Source organism: Vipera ursinii (genome assembly GCF_947247035.1).
Source record: "Vipera ursinii genome assembly, chromosome: 2".
NCBI classification, from domain to species: Eukaryota; Metazoa; Chordata; class Lepidosauria; order Squamata; family Viperidae; genus Vipera; species Vipera ursinii.
The window spans coordinates 139,818,047-139,837,224 of record NC_139513.1 but is presented as its reverse complement, the minus strand read 5'-3'; the positions used below and the strand labels follow the sequence as shown (position 1 = coordinate 139,837,224).

Here is a 19,178-nt window from a genome sequence, read left to right as displayed (position 1 = left end):
CTTAGTGACAAAGGCAGGGCACTTCCTAGCCTGGATAAAGAACTTGCTTTCCTCCCAAAGTTTTGAACTTCAACATCCCTTCAATCCCCGTCCGCACGTTCCAAGACTCAGCGTAATAAACTCTCGCATCTGCCACCTTTCTTAATTTACATCACTACTAATCTGGGCGCGTCCAAGAGATGTAAGGTAGGGAAAACCCGAGTGCTGAATTACAAGAGGGAGGGAGGGAGGGGGGGAAAGAAAGAAAGAAAGAGAGAGAGAGAGAGAGAGAGAGAGAGAGAAAAGGCGCTCCCGCATGCTGAAACCGCGGAGCGCACGCGCCACGTGAAACTCGCTCTGAGAGCCGCAAGGCACACGAGACGGACAACCGCAAAAGAAGCCGACCAGCGGCCCCGGCGCCATTTGCTTCTTGGATCGAATATGATTCGGGGCTTTCGTTCGTCGCTCTTTTTCGTGTGGCCGCTGTTTCTGCTGCTGGAGCTCCTGTCCCCCGCCTCCCTCACAGACGGTGAGAGCGGGGCTGCCTGCCTGAGCAGGCGGTTGGACTAGAAGACCTCTAAGGTTCCTCTCAGCTCTGTTCCGAATTTAATTTAATTTAATTTCATCTGTTCGTTGCTCCGTGAGGCAATGACCTTTGAATGAGCTTGTTCTCAACGGCACTCAAAAGACCGAGTGGCAGAAAGCACCGCTGTTAGTAGGAAAGCCGCTCCCTACAGCCCTAATTCATGCTGATCCCGTGGTGGGGGTGCAGGCGCTCAGGCTGGCCCTAACCGACCCCCTTCGCAGCTTGAAACCTCCGTAAGGAAAAAGCGTTGCTCGTCCGGCTGAGAGTTCTGCAATTTCCTGGCAACGAGGATCGGATTCCTCCCTCCTCTTCCTCCCTTTTGTGCGCGAAATAGAGCCCGTAATTACCGCTATTTCTCTCTTAGCAAATTGAAACAAATTCAGAACTAGACCTAGAGCAGGGGTAGGCAACCTCGGCTCTTTTATGACTCATGGACTTCAACTCCCAGAATTCCTGAGTCAGCTATGCTGGGAGTTGAAGTCCATGAGTCATAAAAGAGCCGAGGTTGCCTACCCCTGACCTAGAGGAATAGATTCATCATACATACTCATCGTTATCGTAGGTCATTCCTAACCCATTGTTTCATCTGGCCCAGAAGGGAAGGGTTGCTGTGGCGCTAATTGCCTAATCCGAGTTAGCTCCTATCCCGGAGGTGGAGACAATAGCCTGGAACTGGGTTTTCCTGCTCCACTTTAAGTGTTTCCGACTTGGGTTGACACAGCCCAATTCTGCACTTTCGCTGCTGTGCTTTCATTCAATGACAGCACTTCTCTTAGGAGCCACCATCACACCCCTGCCCCAGTGAGCACTAATGGCACCTTATATTGCCATATCCAGGGTACCTGCATCCAAGAAGTAGAATGTGGTTGTGTGAATGAGCTCACTATTGCTTGTGAACCAGATCTCCACTGTTTGGCAATTTCTGGGTCTTCAAGAAACAGAAACACTGGATGGTTGGCTTCTAGCCACATAAACAGCCAACGGTTAGGACATAAAATAAGTGCTGAGCAAAGATTGGTGAATCACTGCCCCAAGATAATGAACTGGTGAATTTCTATTAAAAAAAAAGTGGGTGAAAAATTCTGCCAATTTATCTTTCTAGGTCAAACCACAGGCAGATAAATCTGAGGTTCTGCTTTGTTCAGCTACCAGGCATGCCAAATGGGAAATTGTTAAGTACAAGGAGAAATTGGCAAAGGAGTTTCACACAAAAGTTCTATCAGTGGAAACTGCACAATAAGTATCCTATTATTCCCCACTGACTTCTAAAGACAAAAGAATTGTGCAGGCGTAGATCAGTGACTGCAGGAAACTCCAAGGGAGTTTCCGTCTCTCTTCTAACTATTGGAACTGGGGTGGGAGGGCATTTGGGAGCTTCAAAGATCAGAAGATTTTTAGTACAGTAGCTTGCATATTGTTGAATATGTATTATGGTCACAGAATTACTTGAACATTGCATTAACATTGCAATTTTTAAAGAATTATCAAATGTGGTGATACAATACTGTATGTCTATGGTCTCAATCATCCAGGTCACAGTGGTCCCAAAGATGCTTTTTCCAAAAAGCAACTGGACTTCCTAGCTTTTTTTAAAAAAAAATATTTCACTTCTTGTGTACTGAAGAAGCTTCTTAGCTAAGAAGCAAAATGTTTTCAAAAGGAAAAAAAATGAGAAAATCCAGTTGCCTTTTAGAAAAAGTACCTTTAGGACAAATTTAGGACAAGGAAGCTCTCCAATGGAAAATCACATGATGTAGGACTAATGTTCTTTCTTTCCAGTACAAAGTAGATAAGTCTTGCTAGCATACCTTGTAATGTCATGTGGATAAGGTATTTAAAAAAAAGAGGCTGGAAAGGCATATTTGTGTCATGATTAGGTAAAAGTGGGGAAAGATCTGTCATTATGTCAATATTAACTCTATGAATACTTTGAAAGTGGGTAATAAATCATGAATTTTCTATTAAGACATGCATGTGTTGTTAATCATACCCAATTTCACATGACCTTAAGCATATGGAACTCCATTTCACTGAGATCAAGTATTTATTCCACATTTTTAGGTGCTGGGAACAATCTAGCAAAAAAGAAATATGCATATTCTATTAATTAATACATGCTTTTGATGCTTTTAAAACTGTAGGAGGAAAGATGTGCTAGTCTGGATAAAAAAAATCAGAAGGGACCTGTTTCTGACTAATTTTTTAAAAATTAAAATTAAAACTAATTTTCAGTCATAAGCTTTTGTGAGTTGCAGCCTTTTAATAGAACAGAACAGAATTCTTTATTGGCCAAGTAAGATTGGACACACAAGGAATTTGTCTCCAGTGCATAAGCTCTCAGTGTACATACAAGTAATAGTGATAAATCATGATCATAAACAACATAAAAATGCATTCATCATAAATCATAAAATACAACACTTCATCACAAACCATAAGGTGCAACATTTAGTGGTAGTTATAGGATACTAGCTAAGCAAACAACATAAATCATACTACGATACTAAGTAAAACAATATAAATTGTAAGATACAAGCAACAAAGTTATAGCCATAAGAAGGTAAGGATAGGTCAGGGGTAGGCATATCTGACTCAGGAATTCTGGGAGTTGAAGTCCATGAGTCATAAAAGAGCCGAGGTTGCCTACCCCTGGGATAGGTAATAGGAAAGATGAGAATAATAGTCATACAGGTTTACTAAGCAGTTTGACGGTGTTGTAGGAATTAGTTGTTAAGCAGAGTGATGGTATGGGGGGGGAGAAACTAAATAGAATAGAATTGGTTGATTAGAAAAGGTACTACCAGACACCTTATTTCAGGCTGTTGAAGGCCATTTTTAATGTTTATATATCGCTATACTCTGAACAAGAAAAGTGGTAATATTTTCCCCCATCAATTTCTAGTACAGGTAATACTCGACTTATAGCAGTTCATTTAGTGACCATTCAAAGTAACAATGGCACTGAAAAAGGTGACATGACTGTTTTTCACACTTGCAACCATTGCAGTATCACCATGCTCACATGATCAGAATTTGGATGCTTGGCAACTTGTTCATATTTATGATGGTCTGTTCTAGGACCCTGTGGTCACTTTTTGCGACCTTACAAGCAAAGTCAAGGGGGAAGCTTGATTCACTTAACAAACACGTTACTAATGTAACAACTGCAATGATTCACTTAACAATCGTAGCAAGATAGGTTGTAAAGTGAGGCAAAATTCATTTAACAAATGTTTTACTTAATGAGAATTTTTTGGGCTCAATTGTGGTCTTACCTGTAATTTCTAGTTCTCAGGAGCTAGTTTTAATATATTGTTGAATATTGGTTATGTTTTAATCTTTCAGAGAAATATTTCTTATCGTTAAAACTATTTTGATTTCTAGAATGTGGAACAAGGCCTGCGGTAGATGAGTCCATAATGGGCTCCCGGATTGTAGGTGGACATGATGCTGAACCTGGGGCATGGCCATGGCAAGTCAGTCTTCAAATTCATTACAGTGACAGAGCATATCGTCATATATGTGCAGGAGTTTTAATCAGTAACAACTCAGTGCTGACTGCAGCACATTGCATTCAAGATTATCCGTATGTATTTTTCAGTTCCAAATGGTTTTCTGTCCATTTTTGATGAATGAGTATATAGCCATAGCACTTAGATTTATATACCACTTCACAGTGCTTTACAGCCCTGAGTAAGCAGTTTACAGAGTCGGCATATTGCCCCCAACAATCTGGGTCCTCATTTTACTGATCTCAGAAGGATGGAAGGCTGAGTCAATTTTGAGCTGGTGAAGATCAAACTTCTGGCAGTCAGCAGAGTTAGCTTGCAATACTGCATTCTAATCACTACCCCACCACAGCTCTGGTTAAGGTGTGTATATACACACATACGCATACACACATTTTGAAATCTGGATTATGTAGCAACAGACAATCCTCCAAAGAAAGAGAAAATGTTTTGAGAAAAGGAAATGGAAACAGACTTCCTCCTCCCTTTAAGTGGTACACATGAGTACATATACCTGTGTATATACCTGTCATATTTGAAAGGGGAAAAAATAGGAACCAGGACAACAAACAACATTTGAATTTTTTCCTGTAAAATAAGTCATTTCTATAAAAATTCCCACTTTAAAAATTGTATCTATTCTATACCAACCATTATTTCCCTACACAAGTAATCCCCCCACCCGAAACACGCATAGTCAGACAGACACATATTTCCCTCTATCCTTCCATAAAGGTAAAGGTAAAGGTTCCCCCACACATGCGTGCTAGTCGTTTCCAACTCTAGGGGCCGGTGCTCATCTCCGTTTCAAAGCCGAAGAGCCAGCGTTTGTCTGAGGACGTCTCCGTGGTCATGTGGCCGGCATGACTAGACGCCAAAGGCGCACGGAACGCTGTTACCTTCCCACCATAGTGGTCCCTATTTTTCTACTTGCATTTTTACGTGCTTTCGAACTGCTAGGTTGGCAGAAGCTGGGATGAGTAACAGGTGCTCACTCTGCTACGCGGCACTCAGGATTCGACCCGCCAAACTGCTGATCTTCTGATAGACAAGCTCAGCGTCCATATGAAATGGCAAAAAACAAAATGAGATCTTTCATTGGGTAAGGATAGGATAGGAAGGGCTACCATTTCTCCTCTGCAAGACATAATAACCACTATGTGGAAGCTGTCTTAAGGTAGTCTGGAATTTTGCAGCCCCAATATCGAATCTATAAGGGGAAGGAATAGCCAAGCTGGATGGAAATAAAGTGAGAGGAAAAATGAAAAGAGAAGGAGAAATCTATTTATGTATTACAGAAAGATACCAAATTGTGTGATACATATATTATATTAGAGAGTGTCATAGAAATGTGTGGCGTTATACTTGTGGGGAGTACCTAAAGGAAGGGACTGATTTAACTCTGAGAGTGCTTTCTTTATAAATTACATTGATGTGCCAGATATGTATTTATGAATCTTCTTCCTATACTATTTCCTTCTTCCACATATCTTTTGCTTATAGGGGCAGGAGATATTCTGATATTTTAATCCACAAATTGAGCTTAATATGTACGTACAAAATAACCTTAAAAAGCATTTATTGTAGGTTTTAGTGTTTGTAGGTCAAGTACCAAATATACACGTTAACACAAATGCCAGGATAATTGCAATTAATGTAAGTATATTAATCAAGTCCAGTTACCTACTGTTTTGCATCAATCTCTGACATTCAAGAGGAATCTTCAAAGCTTTTATCAGTTAACTTTGCAAATTCCATAAAGAGACATTGTCCATGCTTTCTTGTTGCAGCTAAAAATACATTTTATTGTTGAGTTGTATGTCTTTTCCAAGCCAGAGATCACTCAACATCTAGGTTGGGGATGAGGGGGAATTATGGTAAGTTTCAAGTGTTTATGAATCCATTCCCTTTTGAATTGTCAAATCAAGATAGGGAATGTGAGATAATTTATAATCAGCCTTTTTCAGTTCAGAACAAATCCTACAGATCACAAAATCAAATCCTACAGATCACAAAATCAGCTATCGTCAGGAAAGTCAATATAGACTACTTGTGTGCAGCTTTTGCATCCTCGGGGGCCAGTATATGTCCCCCTTTGCATTTTTGTAAGTCAGTGTCCAGATGTGGAAGACTGAAGAGCAGTGGTAAACGTAAGTATGGAGGAAAGAAGAGCCCAGGGAGAGGAAAGTAGGGAAAAACATCTAGGAACCTAGAAAGACCAAAGCAACTGCAGGAAAGAATGACATTGGTGGCAAAATAATCCACGTAACTAAGGGAACTACAGGTTCGAGGATTGGCAGCAAGAGAGCCAAGATCCCGACAATTTGACCAAAGAATGGAAGAAGTAAAGGCAAAGAAGGGTAGGGCAAAGCATCTAGCTTCAAGAAAAAGTAGCTGGATTTGGTACTTTGTGCTTCTTAGTCAATACTGGTATTAAAATTCTGTAGGAAAAGCTTTCCTGGGCTCTCATAAGCTTAAGTACTGCCAACAACATACTTTGATGAGTATTAATTCTGAAACCTCTTACTAGCAGGCAAAATTATTTCTGTAGTTCTTCGCATTCGTCCTCACTCTGCAAAGTCTTCCAGTTTCTAATAGGAATTCTTTTCTTAATTTAGAACAGAAGTTCCAAGACAACTGCCTTCATTTGAATGACATAGATAAGACTGTTTTTGGCAAAGATTGGCCTTGATTTCAGAATTCCAATCTGGAAATTCTTGAATTGAACTGAAATTATGCGGGATTCAGAGACCAGTCAACACAGGGTATCCCAAATATGTCTGTCTGCCTACGCAGAGTTTATTGTATTTATACAGTTTTAACAAGCAGGAAATTACGCACAGCAAAAACTGTTTATTGGTGTACTCCCTAGTCAATCTTAGAGAACATCCGAACATCCCAAGCCAGGGCAGAGTCTCCCTTATCTAGCCGGTTCCTTGCAGTCCTTGGCAAGGCTAATTGGAATGATCTCATAGACATGTGGATAACAGGATACTGAGGCAGGCAGTTTTCTGTGCACGGTCCCTTCATATCCTTGACCTCCATCTCTACAAAATTACTGAATTATTTTGACTCTTGCTTGTTATCAGTATTTCTGACGTAACAATTCTACAGTATCTATTGACTCTTACAGACCTTTGATTTTTTTCCCCCTAGGAAACCAGATAACTGGAGGGCTGTAGTTGGTTTGCATCATCTTTACGTACATTGGCCTTTTTCTAAAGAATATCGTATCAAAGATATCATAATGCACTCTGATTATGAATTTGGAACTTTTGAAAATGATGTTGCCTTGTTCAGATTGATGCAATTTGTCAAGTACAATGATTATGTCCAGCCTATCTGCTTACCTGACTCTGCTCTCTTTCTGAGTGATAATTCTAAGAATCCATGTTATATAAGTGGGTGGGGAAGCACAAAGGAAAAAGGTAAATCTATTCTTATTACTTTAATATTAAGATCAAGATTTTAGTGATTTTAGGCTGTATTCTTATTCACAAAATTAAATAAAATCAAGGCTGCTAGTAAATGTACTCAGTAAAAACTTACTAGCCATAGTGATAGTACATTTTTAATTATCTTTTCACCAAACCTTCTAGATATGTATCCACAAACAATGGAATGGATTCATTTTTTTAAATTTCTTTTTTTTCCTGGATATTGAACTTTTAAAATGTTTCAGAAACATTATAGAAGTGATGTTATTATCAAATAAATCCAATTTTGTCTGGATGTAATAGTAGTAGAATTTTTCTTCTCTTGTTCTTACATGCATTATTGACAAAACCTGAATAGACAGAACAGTATTTTACTGCAATAAATGGGAAATCTAGATTTTTAAAGGTGCAAAACCTCTGGCTTCTATATGTTGCTAAACAGCTCTCACTGCCTTGGACAATATGGTAATAGTGAGAGATGCTGGGAATCAGTACTACAACATCTGGAGAGCCAGAATTTATAATCCCTCAAGGCAGTGATAAGCCTCCAGATGTTGTTGCACTATGATTCCCAACATTTTTTCATCATCACAATGTTACTGTTAGACAGGCCACTGGCATGCCTACCATACATCCTATGCCCGTGGTGACAAACCTATGGCACGTGTGCCACAGGTGGCACACAGAGCCCTCTCTGTGGGCACGCATGCTGTCGCCCCAGTCCTAGGCTTTCAGCAGGGTTTTATAAAACCTTTTCGCTTTAGGCCTCCACCACTGCGTGTGGGGGGGAAAGGTTCAATCAATCAATCAATCAATTTCAACTTCTCACAGGGGAAAAAAAGATCTCGCAAAGTTGGAATTGATTGATTGAACTTTTTAGTCCCACCCAAATAAATAAATAAATACATAAACCTTTATTGTCAAAGTACAACATGTGTACATTGAGATTAGCTGAGCCTCTCCCTGTGCTCCCTCCCCCCAACACACAGTGACAACAAACCCTCCATCCTACCACACCATGTGAACCAACTACACCACACACCGGCCTCCCAAGTCAATTCTGCATAAATTCACAGAGATTATATCCCATTCAAAAGCCTAACAGCCCACGGATAAAAGCTGTTTTTCAGCCTGTTGGTACGGCTGGCTATACTCCTATATCTCCTACCCGATGGTAGGAGAGTAAAGAGATACTGTCCAGGGTGTGAGTCATCCCTGAGAATTTTCCTCACTCTTCCAAGGCAAAGAGCCCTGGCGATGTCATCCAGTGGTGTCAGGGGACAGCCCACAATGTCTTGTGCTGTGCTCACTACCCTCTGTAATACTTTCCTGTCCGCGGCTGTCAGACCAGCATACCAAACCACAATACCATACGAGCGGACGCTCTCTATAGTAGACCAGTAAAAGAGGGTCATTAGCCGTTGTTCTACCCTGTACTTCCGCAAGACCCTAAGAAAGTGAAGCCTCTGTTGGGCCTTTCTAGCCACCTGGGTTGTGTTAACTTTCCAGGTCATATCTTCACAGAGGTAGACTCCCAGAAATTTAAAGGAGGAAACTCTCTCCACACAGTCCTCCTCGTCTGCCATTATCACCGCAGCCATGCCCACTCAATGGGCCACGCCCACCCAATAGGCCACGCCCACCCGGCACTAGACGATACATAACTGAGTTTTGGTTTGCAGTTTGGGCACTCACTCTCTAAAAGGCATCGCTGTCCTATGCTATTTGTATATTGCCAATAGCATAGGATGCAGGCTAGTCCATTACTATTAGACATTACGTAGCCAGGATTGATGGAATACTACCATCACTAAATGATCAATGAAAATTGAAAACATATTACAGTATAATTTCAAATGCAATATTGTGATCTAAACCAAAAAAAATAGTCAAAATGTGACTTTTATGCTTAACATGATGGTGTAATGCTTTGTGAGATGATAGCTTATTGTACAGATAACATAATTTTTAAAATTCTCCATAATGATGTTTGACCTTAATATGACACTCAAAGTTGCAGTAATGAAAAGCTGAAAATGAATAGACTGAAATATAGCAGTCAAACAAATAATATGGATTTGTTATATAAAATTTGCAAAGATTGTCAATGGCTATAGAAGTATGAAGTATATGGGGCAGGAAATTCAAAAACCTTCAAAATTCCATCAGTTTCTTCTACTGGATTCCCTACCCTATCCCTATATTATAGACACAATCTTCCAGCTTTATCTTATGCTTTCATTACAGGTAAAGGTAAATATATATTACAAGAAGCTCAGGTTGACATTATTCCATTGCCAATCTGTAATAGCTATGACTGGTATGCAGGCACAGTATCCCTGAAAATGATTTGTGCTGGCTCTGAAAGTGGACATGTTGATAGTTGCCAGGTAAATTGTTGATTATTTCATATTAAAAATATTCTGAAACTATCTTCTACAGCTATTACTTGATCAATTTTTAATGAGTAGACGCACAATAATAGGCCCAAATAATAGGAATACAATCAGTTTGGGAAGGAAAAAAATAGTTGATGACAATCTGTGCCATAAAATGGTTATTTGAATTTTTATAGTAAAATTCAAAGGACATTTTGCTTTTTTTAAAATCATTAGATACGGTGGTTACAAAAATGACAAATAATGCCTTAGGCATTAGAAAAAATAGTGACATGTTTTTTTAAAAAAAAAATCCTGAAAGCAAAAAGTTGTTACAAGAAAGGTAAAGTTCTTATAGAAATTTGCAGGACATATTTTTAATTTATGCATATGAACATGAGTATGTATAAAAAATAAATAAATCATGACTGTTTCACAGTCTTTCAGTGAAGACCTTAGCAGCGGCTATGGGATAGTAGTAGGGTGTCCCATTCATTTCTTAGTTCTGGTTTCAGTATAGTTTTTAAAGTCTTAATTTGTGGTTTTAATGTTTCAATATTTTAATTATTTACTTAGTTTTATAATTTGTAAGCCACCCAGAGTCACCTGATAGGGAGATGTGTGGCATAAAAAATTAATAAATAATAATAATAATAGCAGATTTTTTTCTGACTCAAATCACTTCACCTGATTTCATAATAGATCACTTGGATATACAGAGTGATTCCGAATACCTGCGTACAAAAATGCTTGATGGTAGATAAGCCCCTAACATGCTGAGTTTATAGTACAATTTCAATGTGGTGTAGTCACTAAGATATTGGTCTGACACTAAGAAGACCCAAGTTCCACATTCCCTTCAACCATGGAAACTCACTGGGCCACTTTATTCTACTCAGTACTTGTACAATCTAATTCAGAAGGCTGTTGTGGGAAAAATAGGAGAGACTGCTATATATTCTGCCTTGATGTCATAAATGAAATGCATCTTATGAATAAATAATCTGCAAATTACCCAAACAAGATATCAGTGTATGTATATTTAAAATAACTTAATTTTAAATCTTGTGATTCAACAAAAGCAAGTATTTCCCCTACAGGATATCCAAATTTATTTATATTTCCAAAGGATCATTATTTTCATTTGATATGTTATGGCAAGCATAACTCAGACTAATGCACATCTATAGGATTATACACTATTATATGCTTCAAAATGGCAATACCTAATTTGACTTATCTTTTTCACATTGTAGGGAGACAGTGGTGGTCCTCTGGCATGCTATTTCCCAGATGCCAACAAATATTATTTAATAGGAATCACCAGTTCTGGCGTTGGCTGTGGCAGACCAAAATTTCCAGGACTTTATGTGCGTGCTGCAAGTTACAAAAAATGGATATATTCATATTTATCTAACAAAACAAATACTGTAAGCCTCTGGCTTATCCTAATTTTGGGAACTGCTGGATGGATAACTTTCCATCTTGTATAAAATTCAAATTTTATTGAAATAGGGTGACAGGGTGAGTTTTTTTCTTTCCCCTTATTACACATATATTTTTCAGAAAATTCTCAGTAATAGAACTAATTGATTTATGTGGTAATTCAATATAATAAACCTAGTCTTCTAATTTTAGTATTCTAATCTGCTACTTATGCACACATACCTAGAAAGAATTTAACATTTATTTAATTGATATTTTAAATATAAGCACCACTGTTATGTACCATTTATGAGCTATAAAATATATAAAAGCTATCACTATTAATTGTATTAAAATACTGATTGAAAGACTCTGTAATTGCTTAATGAGTTCAAAGTCCTGACTTAAAAATGTTCTTAATATTTCCATACTTTTTACAGCATTTTAAAAATAAAACTTATTTTACAAATGTGTGAAATTGCAGAAGAAAATACAGAACAGCAATTCCTTTCAATTGATTACACCTTAGAAGTAAAACAGGAACAAATATATAAAATAATACAGTGACTAAATTAGTGGATCAGGGCAATGCTGTGGATATAGTTTACTCAGACTTCAATAAAATATGACAAAATATGTCTTGGTAAGATAGAACAATGTGCAATAGACAGTACCACCACCAAATGGATTTGCAGTTGGCTGACCAAATGCACTCAGCATATAGTCCTTAATGGAATTACACCTATATGGAGAGAAACATGCAATAGGGTACCTCAAAATTCTGTCGAGTCCAGTGCTCTTCAACATCTTCATAAATTATCTAGATGAGGGGACAGAATGAGAACTCATAAAAATTGCAGATGACACCAAGCTGGGAGGAGGGGGAGAGAATTGCCAACACCTTCATGATTCAGAAGGATCTTGACAGATTTAAGCATTAGGCCCTAGTCAACAAGATGCAATTCTGTAGTGAGAAAAGCAAGGTCCTGCGCCTAGGCAGGTAAAACTAAATGCACATCTATAGAATAGGTGGTACCTGACTCAACAACAACTGCAAGAAAGATCTTGGTGTCCTAGTGAATGATCACTTAACTTTGAGCCAGCATGGACTGCAGCTGACAAAAAAGCCAATGCAATCCCTGGCTGCATCAACAGAAGAACAGCATCAAGATCACGAGAAGTGATAGCACCTGTTTATATTGCACTAGGAATACTGCATCCAGTTCTGATTCCACGATACAGAAAAGATGCCGAGACACTACAAAGATTGCAGAGAAAAGCAACAAAGATGAGAAGGGGTTTAGAGGCTAGATGTATGATGAATGGTTAAGAAGAGAAAGATTAGTGATGACAGGACAGCTTTCTTCTGGTACCTGAGGGGCAGTCACAGGGAGGAGGGAGTCAACTTACTCTCCAAAACACCTGAGGGCAGGGCAAGAAGAAAGATGGAAGCTCATTAAAGAGGGATCCAATTTGAAACTAAGAAGAAATTTCCTAACAGTAAGAACGATTATTCAATGGAACAGCTTCTCAGAGCTGTGGGTGCTCTGTCACTGGAGGTCGTCAAGATTAGACAGCTATTTGTCCACTACCCTGCAATAAGCTATTTGACAGTTAACCTCCAATGTCCCTTCCAAACTTATGATTATAAAAATATATAACAGTGTTGAGAGCGTGGTGGCACATCAGCTTCCTCTGTTCCTGGAGGAAACTGATTATCTGGACCCGTACCAATCGGGTTTCAGGCCCGGGCACAGCACGGAGACGGCACTGGTCGCGCTGGTGAATGATCTCTGGCGGGCTCGGGACAGGGGTTGCTCCTCTGTCCTAGTCCTATTAGATCTCTCAGCGGCTTTCGATACCATCGACCATGGTATCCTACTGCGACGTCTCAGGGGGCTGGGAGTGGGAGGCACCGTTTTACGGTGGTTCTCCTCCTATCTCCTAGGCCGCTCGCAGTCGGTGTTGACGGGAGGGCAGAGATCCACCCTAAGGCCTCTCGCTTGTGGAGTCCCTCAGGGGTCGGTTCTCTCGCCCTTCCTGTTCAACATCTATATGAAGCCGTTGGGTGAGGTCATTCATGGTTTCGGGGTGGGGTATCATCAGTACGCTGATGATACCCAACTTTTTTTCTCCAACCCGAACCAACCCAGCGATGCCCTCGCCGTGATGTCCCGTTGCCTGGAGGCGGTCCAGGTCTGGATGGGGAGAAACAGGCTTCGTCTCAATCCTGCCAAGACTGAGTGGCTTTGCGTACTGGCATCTCGGGCTAACCAAACTATTCCACCTTTAATGATGGGGGGTGAGGTGTTACCCCCCGTTGATAAAGCTCGCAACTTAGGCGTCCTCCTGGACTCACGGCTCAATTTTGAAGATCATATACGAACCGTGACCAGGGGAGCTTTTGCCCAGGTTCGCCTGGTGCGCCAGTTGCGACCCTACCTGGACCGAGATGCCCTACGCACAGTCACTCATGCGCTCGTGACCTCCCGTTTAGACTATTGCAATGCTCTCTACATGGGGCTGCTCTTGAGGACCATTCGGAGACTACAACTGGTGCAGAATGCGGCCACGCGAGTTGTGATGGGGGTTTCCTGATACTCCCATGTAACACCTCTACTCCGTGAACTGCATTGGCTTCCGGTTGCCCTCCGGGTGAGATTCAAAGTGCTGGTGATGACCTATAAAGCCCTAAATGGCTTGGATCCGGGATATTTGAGGGAACACCTGCTGCCAGCATCAAGTTCCCTTCGTCCAGTGTGCTCGCAGAGGGAGGGTCTTCTCAGGGTGCCGCCGGTAAAAGATTGCCGGCGGATAACACCCAGGGCCTTTTCTGTGGGTGTGCCTACCCTCTGGAACCAGCTGCTCGTGGAGCTCAGGACTGCCCCTGACCTACGCTCATTCTGCCGGGACCTGAAGACCTGGCTCTTTGAGCTCTCTGACCCAGGCTGAGAATTTTAACTGGGGTTTTATTTTCAGGGATAATTTAATCTTTTAATTCTCTTTTAACTTTGTATTTTATATTGATGTGATTTTAAAATGCCCTGTAAACCGCCCTGAGTCCTTCGGGAAAGGGCGGTATCTAAATCTAATAAAATCTAAAATCTAATCTAAAATCTAACAATTCTTACCTGGAAGTAACTGGCTGGGCCTTAATATAATTGGTATTAAAATTGCATAGGTAATCTTAATGACTTCGTTTTTCTTGTTATCTATCTTATCAGAAAATGCACTGAATGTGAGCCATTTCTATGTTTAAAAGTAGTCTTTGTTTAGCAACAGCCTCATTAAGTAATTGTTTGCAGTTTACAATGGTTAAAAAAAATAACTCTGACCAATCCTCGTATTTACAATCTTTGCAGGTCTATAAAGCAAAGGAAAGGTAAAGTAAAATCATAAGCACAACTGCAGTTTTACTTAAGAGACTACTTTGCTTAACAACCAATTGTGGTAGCTAAACAAGGACTGCCTCATCATTACTCACTCTGCCCAAGACGTGCTTGGCTGAGCTCCGCGAGTCCCAGCTGTTTGGCGTCCCACAGGAGCCCCACAGAGTGCTTTGTGCCCTCTGTGTTGGTGGGATAGGATAGGCGGACAAAGGGCTGTCGGATTGCCGTTTTCGGCAAGTTTTTGGTTTGCTGTTTTCGGCAGCGGCAGCGTTTTTCGGGCGGCGTTTCTTGGTGGGGTTTTTTCGGCGGCGGCAGTAGCGGCACAGTCCTCCGTGTGCTCCGTGAGTCCCGGCGACCTTTGGAGGGGCCTCGGCTGTGCCCAGTGAGGCCTAGGAGAGCCTGGTGGGACTGGAGGAGCCCGGAAGAGCTGCATTTTGGGTGGCTCCTATTAGCAGGTTATTGATCCCGATGGAGCCCGGCGGAGCCTGGAAGAGCCTGGAAGGCCTGGAGGAGCCGCGCTCTGGAAGGCTCCGATCAGCTGATGTTCGTGGCCTATGGAGCCGCGGCTTGGAACAGCGCTTGGAATGGTGGAGTGGCGGAGGAATTGCGGTGGCGTCTGAAGCAGCTGGTGTGGAGGTGAGCTGGAGTGCTGTGGCCACCCAGATGTGGATATCTGCGGCCCAGTGGTGGAGTACGGACGGTTCATGTCACGGACGGTGGGACAGTACAGACCATCTCTACGTCGCTCATGCCGGCTGGATTGAGTTTACGGCCTAGCGGAAGATCGGCAGGGAACTTGGTTTCCTCCCTTGTTTGCCTACTTATCACCTGATCCTCTCCTCCTACGGAGAAGAACGTTTGCAGCTGGGATATTTTGCTATTTATGATTCATCAGGCTTTTATGCCTTGGACAAATAGCTGCTTAATTCTTTTTTGTCTGCCATGCCCCCAAAGGATTCAGAAGGACCCGGGTATAAAGTCACGGTGAGAGAGTGATTTGATTTAAACTTGAGATTGTATTATATAGAAAGTGAAGACCATTAGTTTCGACTCAACCCTGACAAGACTGAGTGGCTGTGCGTTCCGGCATCCCGGAAAATTCAGAATATTCCATCTCTTTCTATGGGGGGTGAGTTATTACCCCCCGTAGATAGGGCTCGCAACTTGGGAGTCCTCCTAGATTCACAGCTTTCTTTAGAAGATCATATATTAACTGTGACTAGGGGGGCCTTCGCCCAGGTTCGCCTGGTGCACCAGTTGCAGCCCTATCTAGATTGGGTTGCCTTGTGTACGGTCACTCATGCACTCGTGACCTCTCATTGGACTACTGCAACACTCTCTACATGGGGCTGCCCTTGAGGACCACTCGGAGGCTCCAACTGGTGCAGAATGCAGCCCCGAGAGTCGTGTTGGGAGTCTCCCGATACTCCCATGTTACACCTTTGCTCTGTGAGCTGCATTGGCTTCCAGTTGTCTTCTGGGTGAGATTCAGGGTGCTGCTAATGACCTTTAAAGCCCTACATGGCATGGGTCCGGAGTACCTTAGGGAGCACCTGCAGCCAGCATCTACTTCCCTCCACCCAGTGCGCTCCCACAGAGAGGGCCTCCTCAGGGTGCCAACGGTCAGAGAATGCCATCTGGCGGCCCCCAGGGGGAGGTCCTTCTCTGTGGGTGCGCCGGATTTGTGGAACCATTTACCGGTTTAGCTCCGGACGGCGCCCGACCTTCACTCCTTCCGATGGGATCTTAAGACTTACTTGTTATTTTCTATGATGAAAATAACCTACCAAACTTATCAGTTCCTGTCTACAGCTGGTGATGAAATAAGAGCTTTTGGGGGGGGGGAACTAGAAAGCGTCTTGGAGAAGCAACTGAAATTGTGACTACAACTAATAATTTATTGGTACAGAACATAACAGAAGAAATTGAACAATCAAATACATTGACAGAAGAATTAACTACTCAACAAGCACAGACATTTGAAGATCAAAATGAGAAACAGATGGAAGAAAAATTACACAGTCCAGGACAATTATATCAAGAGGGGAAAACAATGAGAGGATTTGGTGCTTTTATTAGACCTCTCAACCCTTCAAAAAGGAAGACTGGAGGTGTGATTCAGTGTCAGCCTGTGTTTCCAGCAGCTGAGTCCGAGGAATCGGAGGAGGAGGAGGAGGAGGAGGAGGAGGAGGAGGAGGAGGAGGGGTTTGGAGAGCCTTCGGTGTCGGGGGGGGAGGCTCTGATGCACTGCAGGACTCTCAGCCTGGCCCCTCCAATTGTGTTCCTCATGAAGCTCAGCTGTGTGAGGAAGTATCGGACTCAAAGGAGTCACAGCTGAATCTGTTCAGAGACGCAGAAGGCAATCCAGAAGAGCAGACCAGAGAAAATCAATGAGACAACTCAGTGAAAAGAGGAGAAGGCATTGAGAAGTCACACCTTGAGACTAAAAATAAAAGGGGAAGGTGTGGGCAGTGCTGGTTGCTGAAGGCAACCGTTCATAGACATTCAAAGAGAATCCTGGTCTGTTCTAGCTAATCTGTTTGTCTCTTGTTTGACTCTTGTTGGATGTTTTGAATCATGTATTTTGGTTGAAGAAAATATTCCGCTGCTTTTTTGTTTGAAAGACTTTATTATTTGGAACTGTAAATAAATTTGGGTTGGGTTTTTTTCCAGCCTATTGATTGTTAAAAGGAAAAAGGGGTTGTCCCTGACACACAAATATGGCCGGTCGTAGGCTGGAACAGAACAGGAGGGTCACTTCAATACAATAAGAATTCTTTGATGACCCTGAAGCAAAGAAGCGAAAAATGATATGGCAAAGGAAAAAAGTAAGAATAAGACTGAAGAAGAATGGACATATTTAAGAGGCCTGAAACGGAAAATACTAAAATAGACAGGATTGTACTTGGATTATGGGAGATTGTTTTGATGAGTAGATAAAAATACTGGTTAATTAAAAAAACCTCAGATGTATGAATATTAAGTTAAATTGAAATATTGAGCTGTTTAAATGAAATTGATTAAGTATATATGTTAAGAACGATATAATGTAATTAATATACTTGGATGTAGTGATATGAAAGGATGAAAGGATGTATTAAATGTTGAAATGGGAGAAATTTTGGCTAATTTTTAATATGTGGAAATTATAATGAAAACAAGAATATTTTATTGTATTACCAACTTGTTGATATGGAAATGAGATAGATAAGAAGTGTATTTATATTACTAAGTATTGGAGAGAATTGTGTAAAGGGAAAGAAGGTCACCTAGAAATATAAAAATGAGAAACTTCAAATGTTTAATATAAATGTTTTATACTTTAATATAAATGCAAAATTAAAGCTGGAAAAGTATATAAGGTGTTTGATGTCTTAAAGATGGAATGTTAAAATATAAAATATATAAAAGTATTGACAAATGTAAGAAAACTACTAAATAACTGATGGATAACAATAAGAAGTATGTTAATTTAAATAAGAGATAATATGTATCAAAGGAAAAAAGAGAGGAAATTCTGGTTACAACAAATTGGAGATTTGTAATAATATGTATTTGTAATAATATGAACTATTGTAACCCAGACACCACGTTGCTTTTCAAAGATACTATTGTAATATTGGAAAATCAATAAAAAAACTTATAAAAATATTTGGAAAAGAAAAGCTTTGTCCTTACAGAACTCTTTAAGAAGACATTCTATCTTCTTTTTTAAAATCTGTAGTCCATTTTTGGACTACAAAAAAAAATATACCAATAAATTGCTGCCATTTCACTGAGGATCCTACAGCCCAGCACTGCTTGTATTGTCGAAATGTGGCATCTTTGTGTGGCGATAACTAGAAACTGATCTTAGTATAAAAACATCTTTACATTCTCCTCAAACCCAGCCTTCAGCAAGTAATATGTGGATTTATTCAGAATGTTTAATGGGTGTATTCAGTTGCCCAGAAGAGTGAATGAGAGTGCGATGTTATGGTTAAGATCTCAGATTGGCACCTGGAGGCCCAGTTTCCAGGGCTTCCCTGAGCCACAGAAGTTCAGTGGGTGAGTTTGGAGCCATCATTTACCCTCAGCCCAACCAAAGGTGCAGGCTTGTGGTGAGAAAAATGGGAGGAGGGAGCACTACTGTATGTATATTGCACCAAATTTAAATTAAAGACCAAATATAGGTATAGGCTATAAATACATTTATTTATTTACCCTTCTTATATATACAACAGTATCTGTCAAGCTTCCTTTTCCTTCATAATACAGAAACCGGTCTTACATGAAAGAGACCACCACTGAGTTGTTTGCGCTTAATGGCTGTTAACGGGCTTCAGCCGGGCCATTATCGAGGCAAAGATTAACCGTCTATAACTCGGTCTCCTTCCTCATCTGTTAACTTGGATTTTCTTTGACCGTTCCATTCAGTAAGTTTTATTTCACCAATTTCATGCTTAGTTAAAAAAAAAACCAGGAATATAAACGGC

At 40.8% G+C, this 19,178-nt stretch overlaps 1 protein-coding gene across 1 annotated transcript; it reads left to right on the top strand.

The window, feature by feature from the left end:
• Positions 1-420: 420 nt before the first annotated feature.
• Positions 421-15,089, top strand: LOC310634891 (transmembrane protease serine 12-like; the record flags this gene model as incomplete). Its single annotated transcript, XM_083353429.1, has 7 exons — positions 421-508; positions 3,950-4,151; positions 7,231-7,502; positions 9,759-9,901; positions 11,146-11,376; positions 14,677-14,696; positions 14,966-15,089. The coding sequence occupies 7 exons, from the start codon at positions 421-423 to the stop codon at positions 15,087-15,089; spliced, it is 1,080 nt and encodes a 359-aa protein (XP_083209555.1).
• Between the last annotated feature and the right edge of the window lie 4,089 nt (positions 15,090-19,178).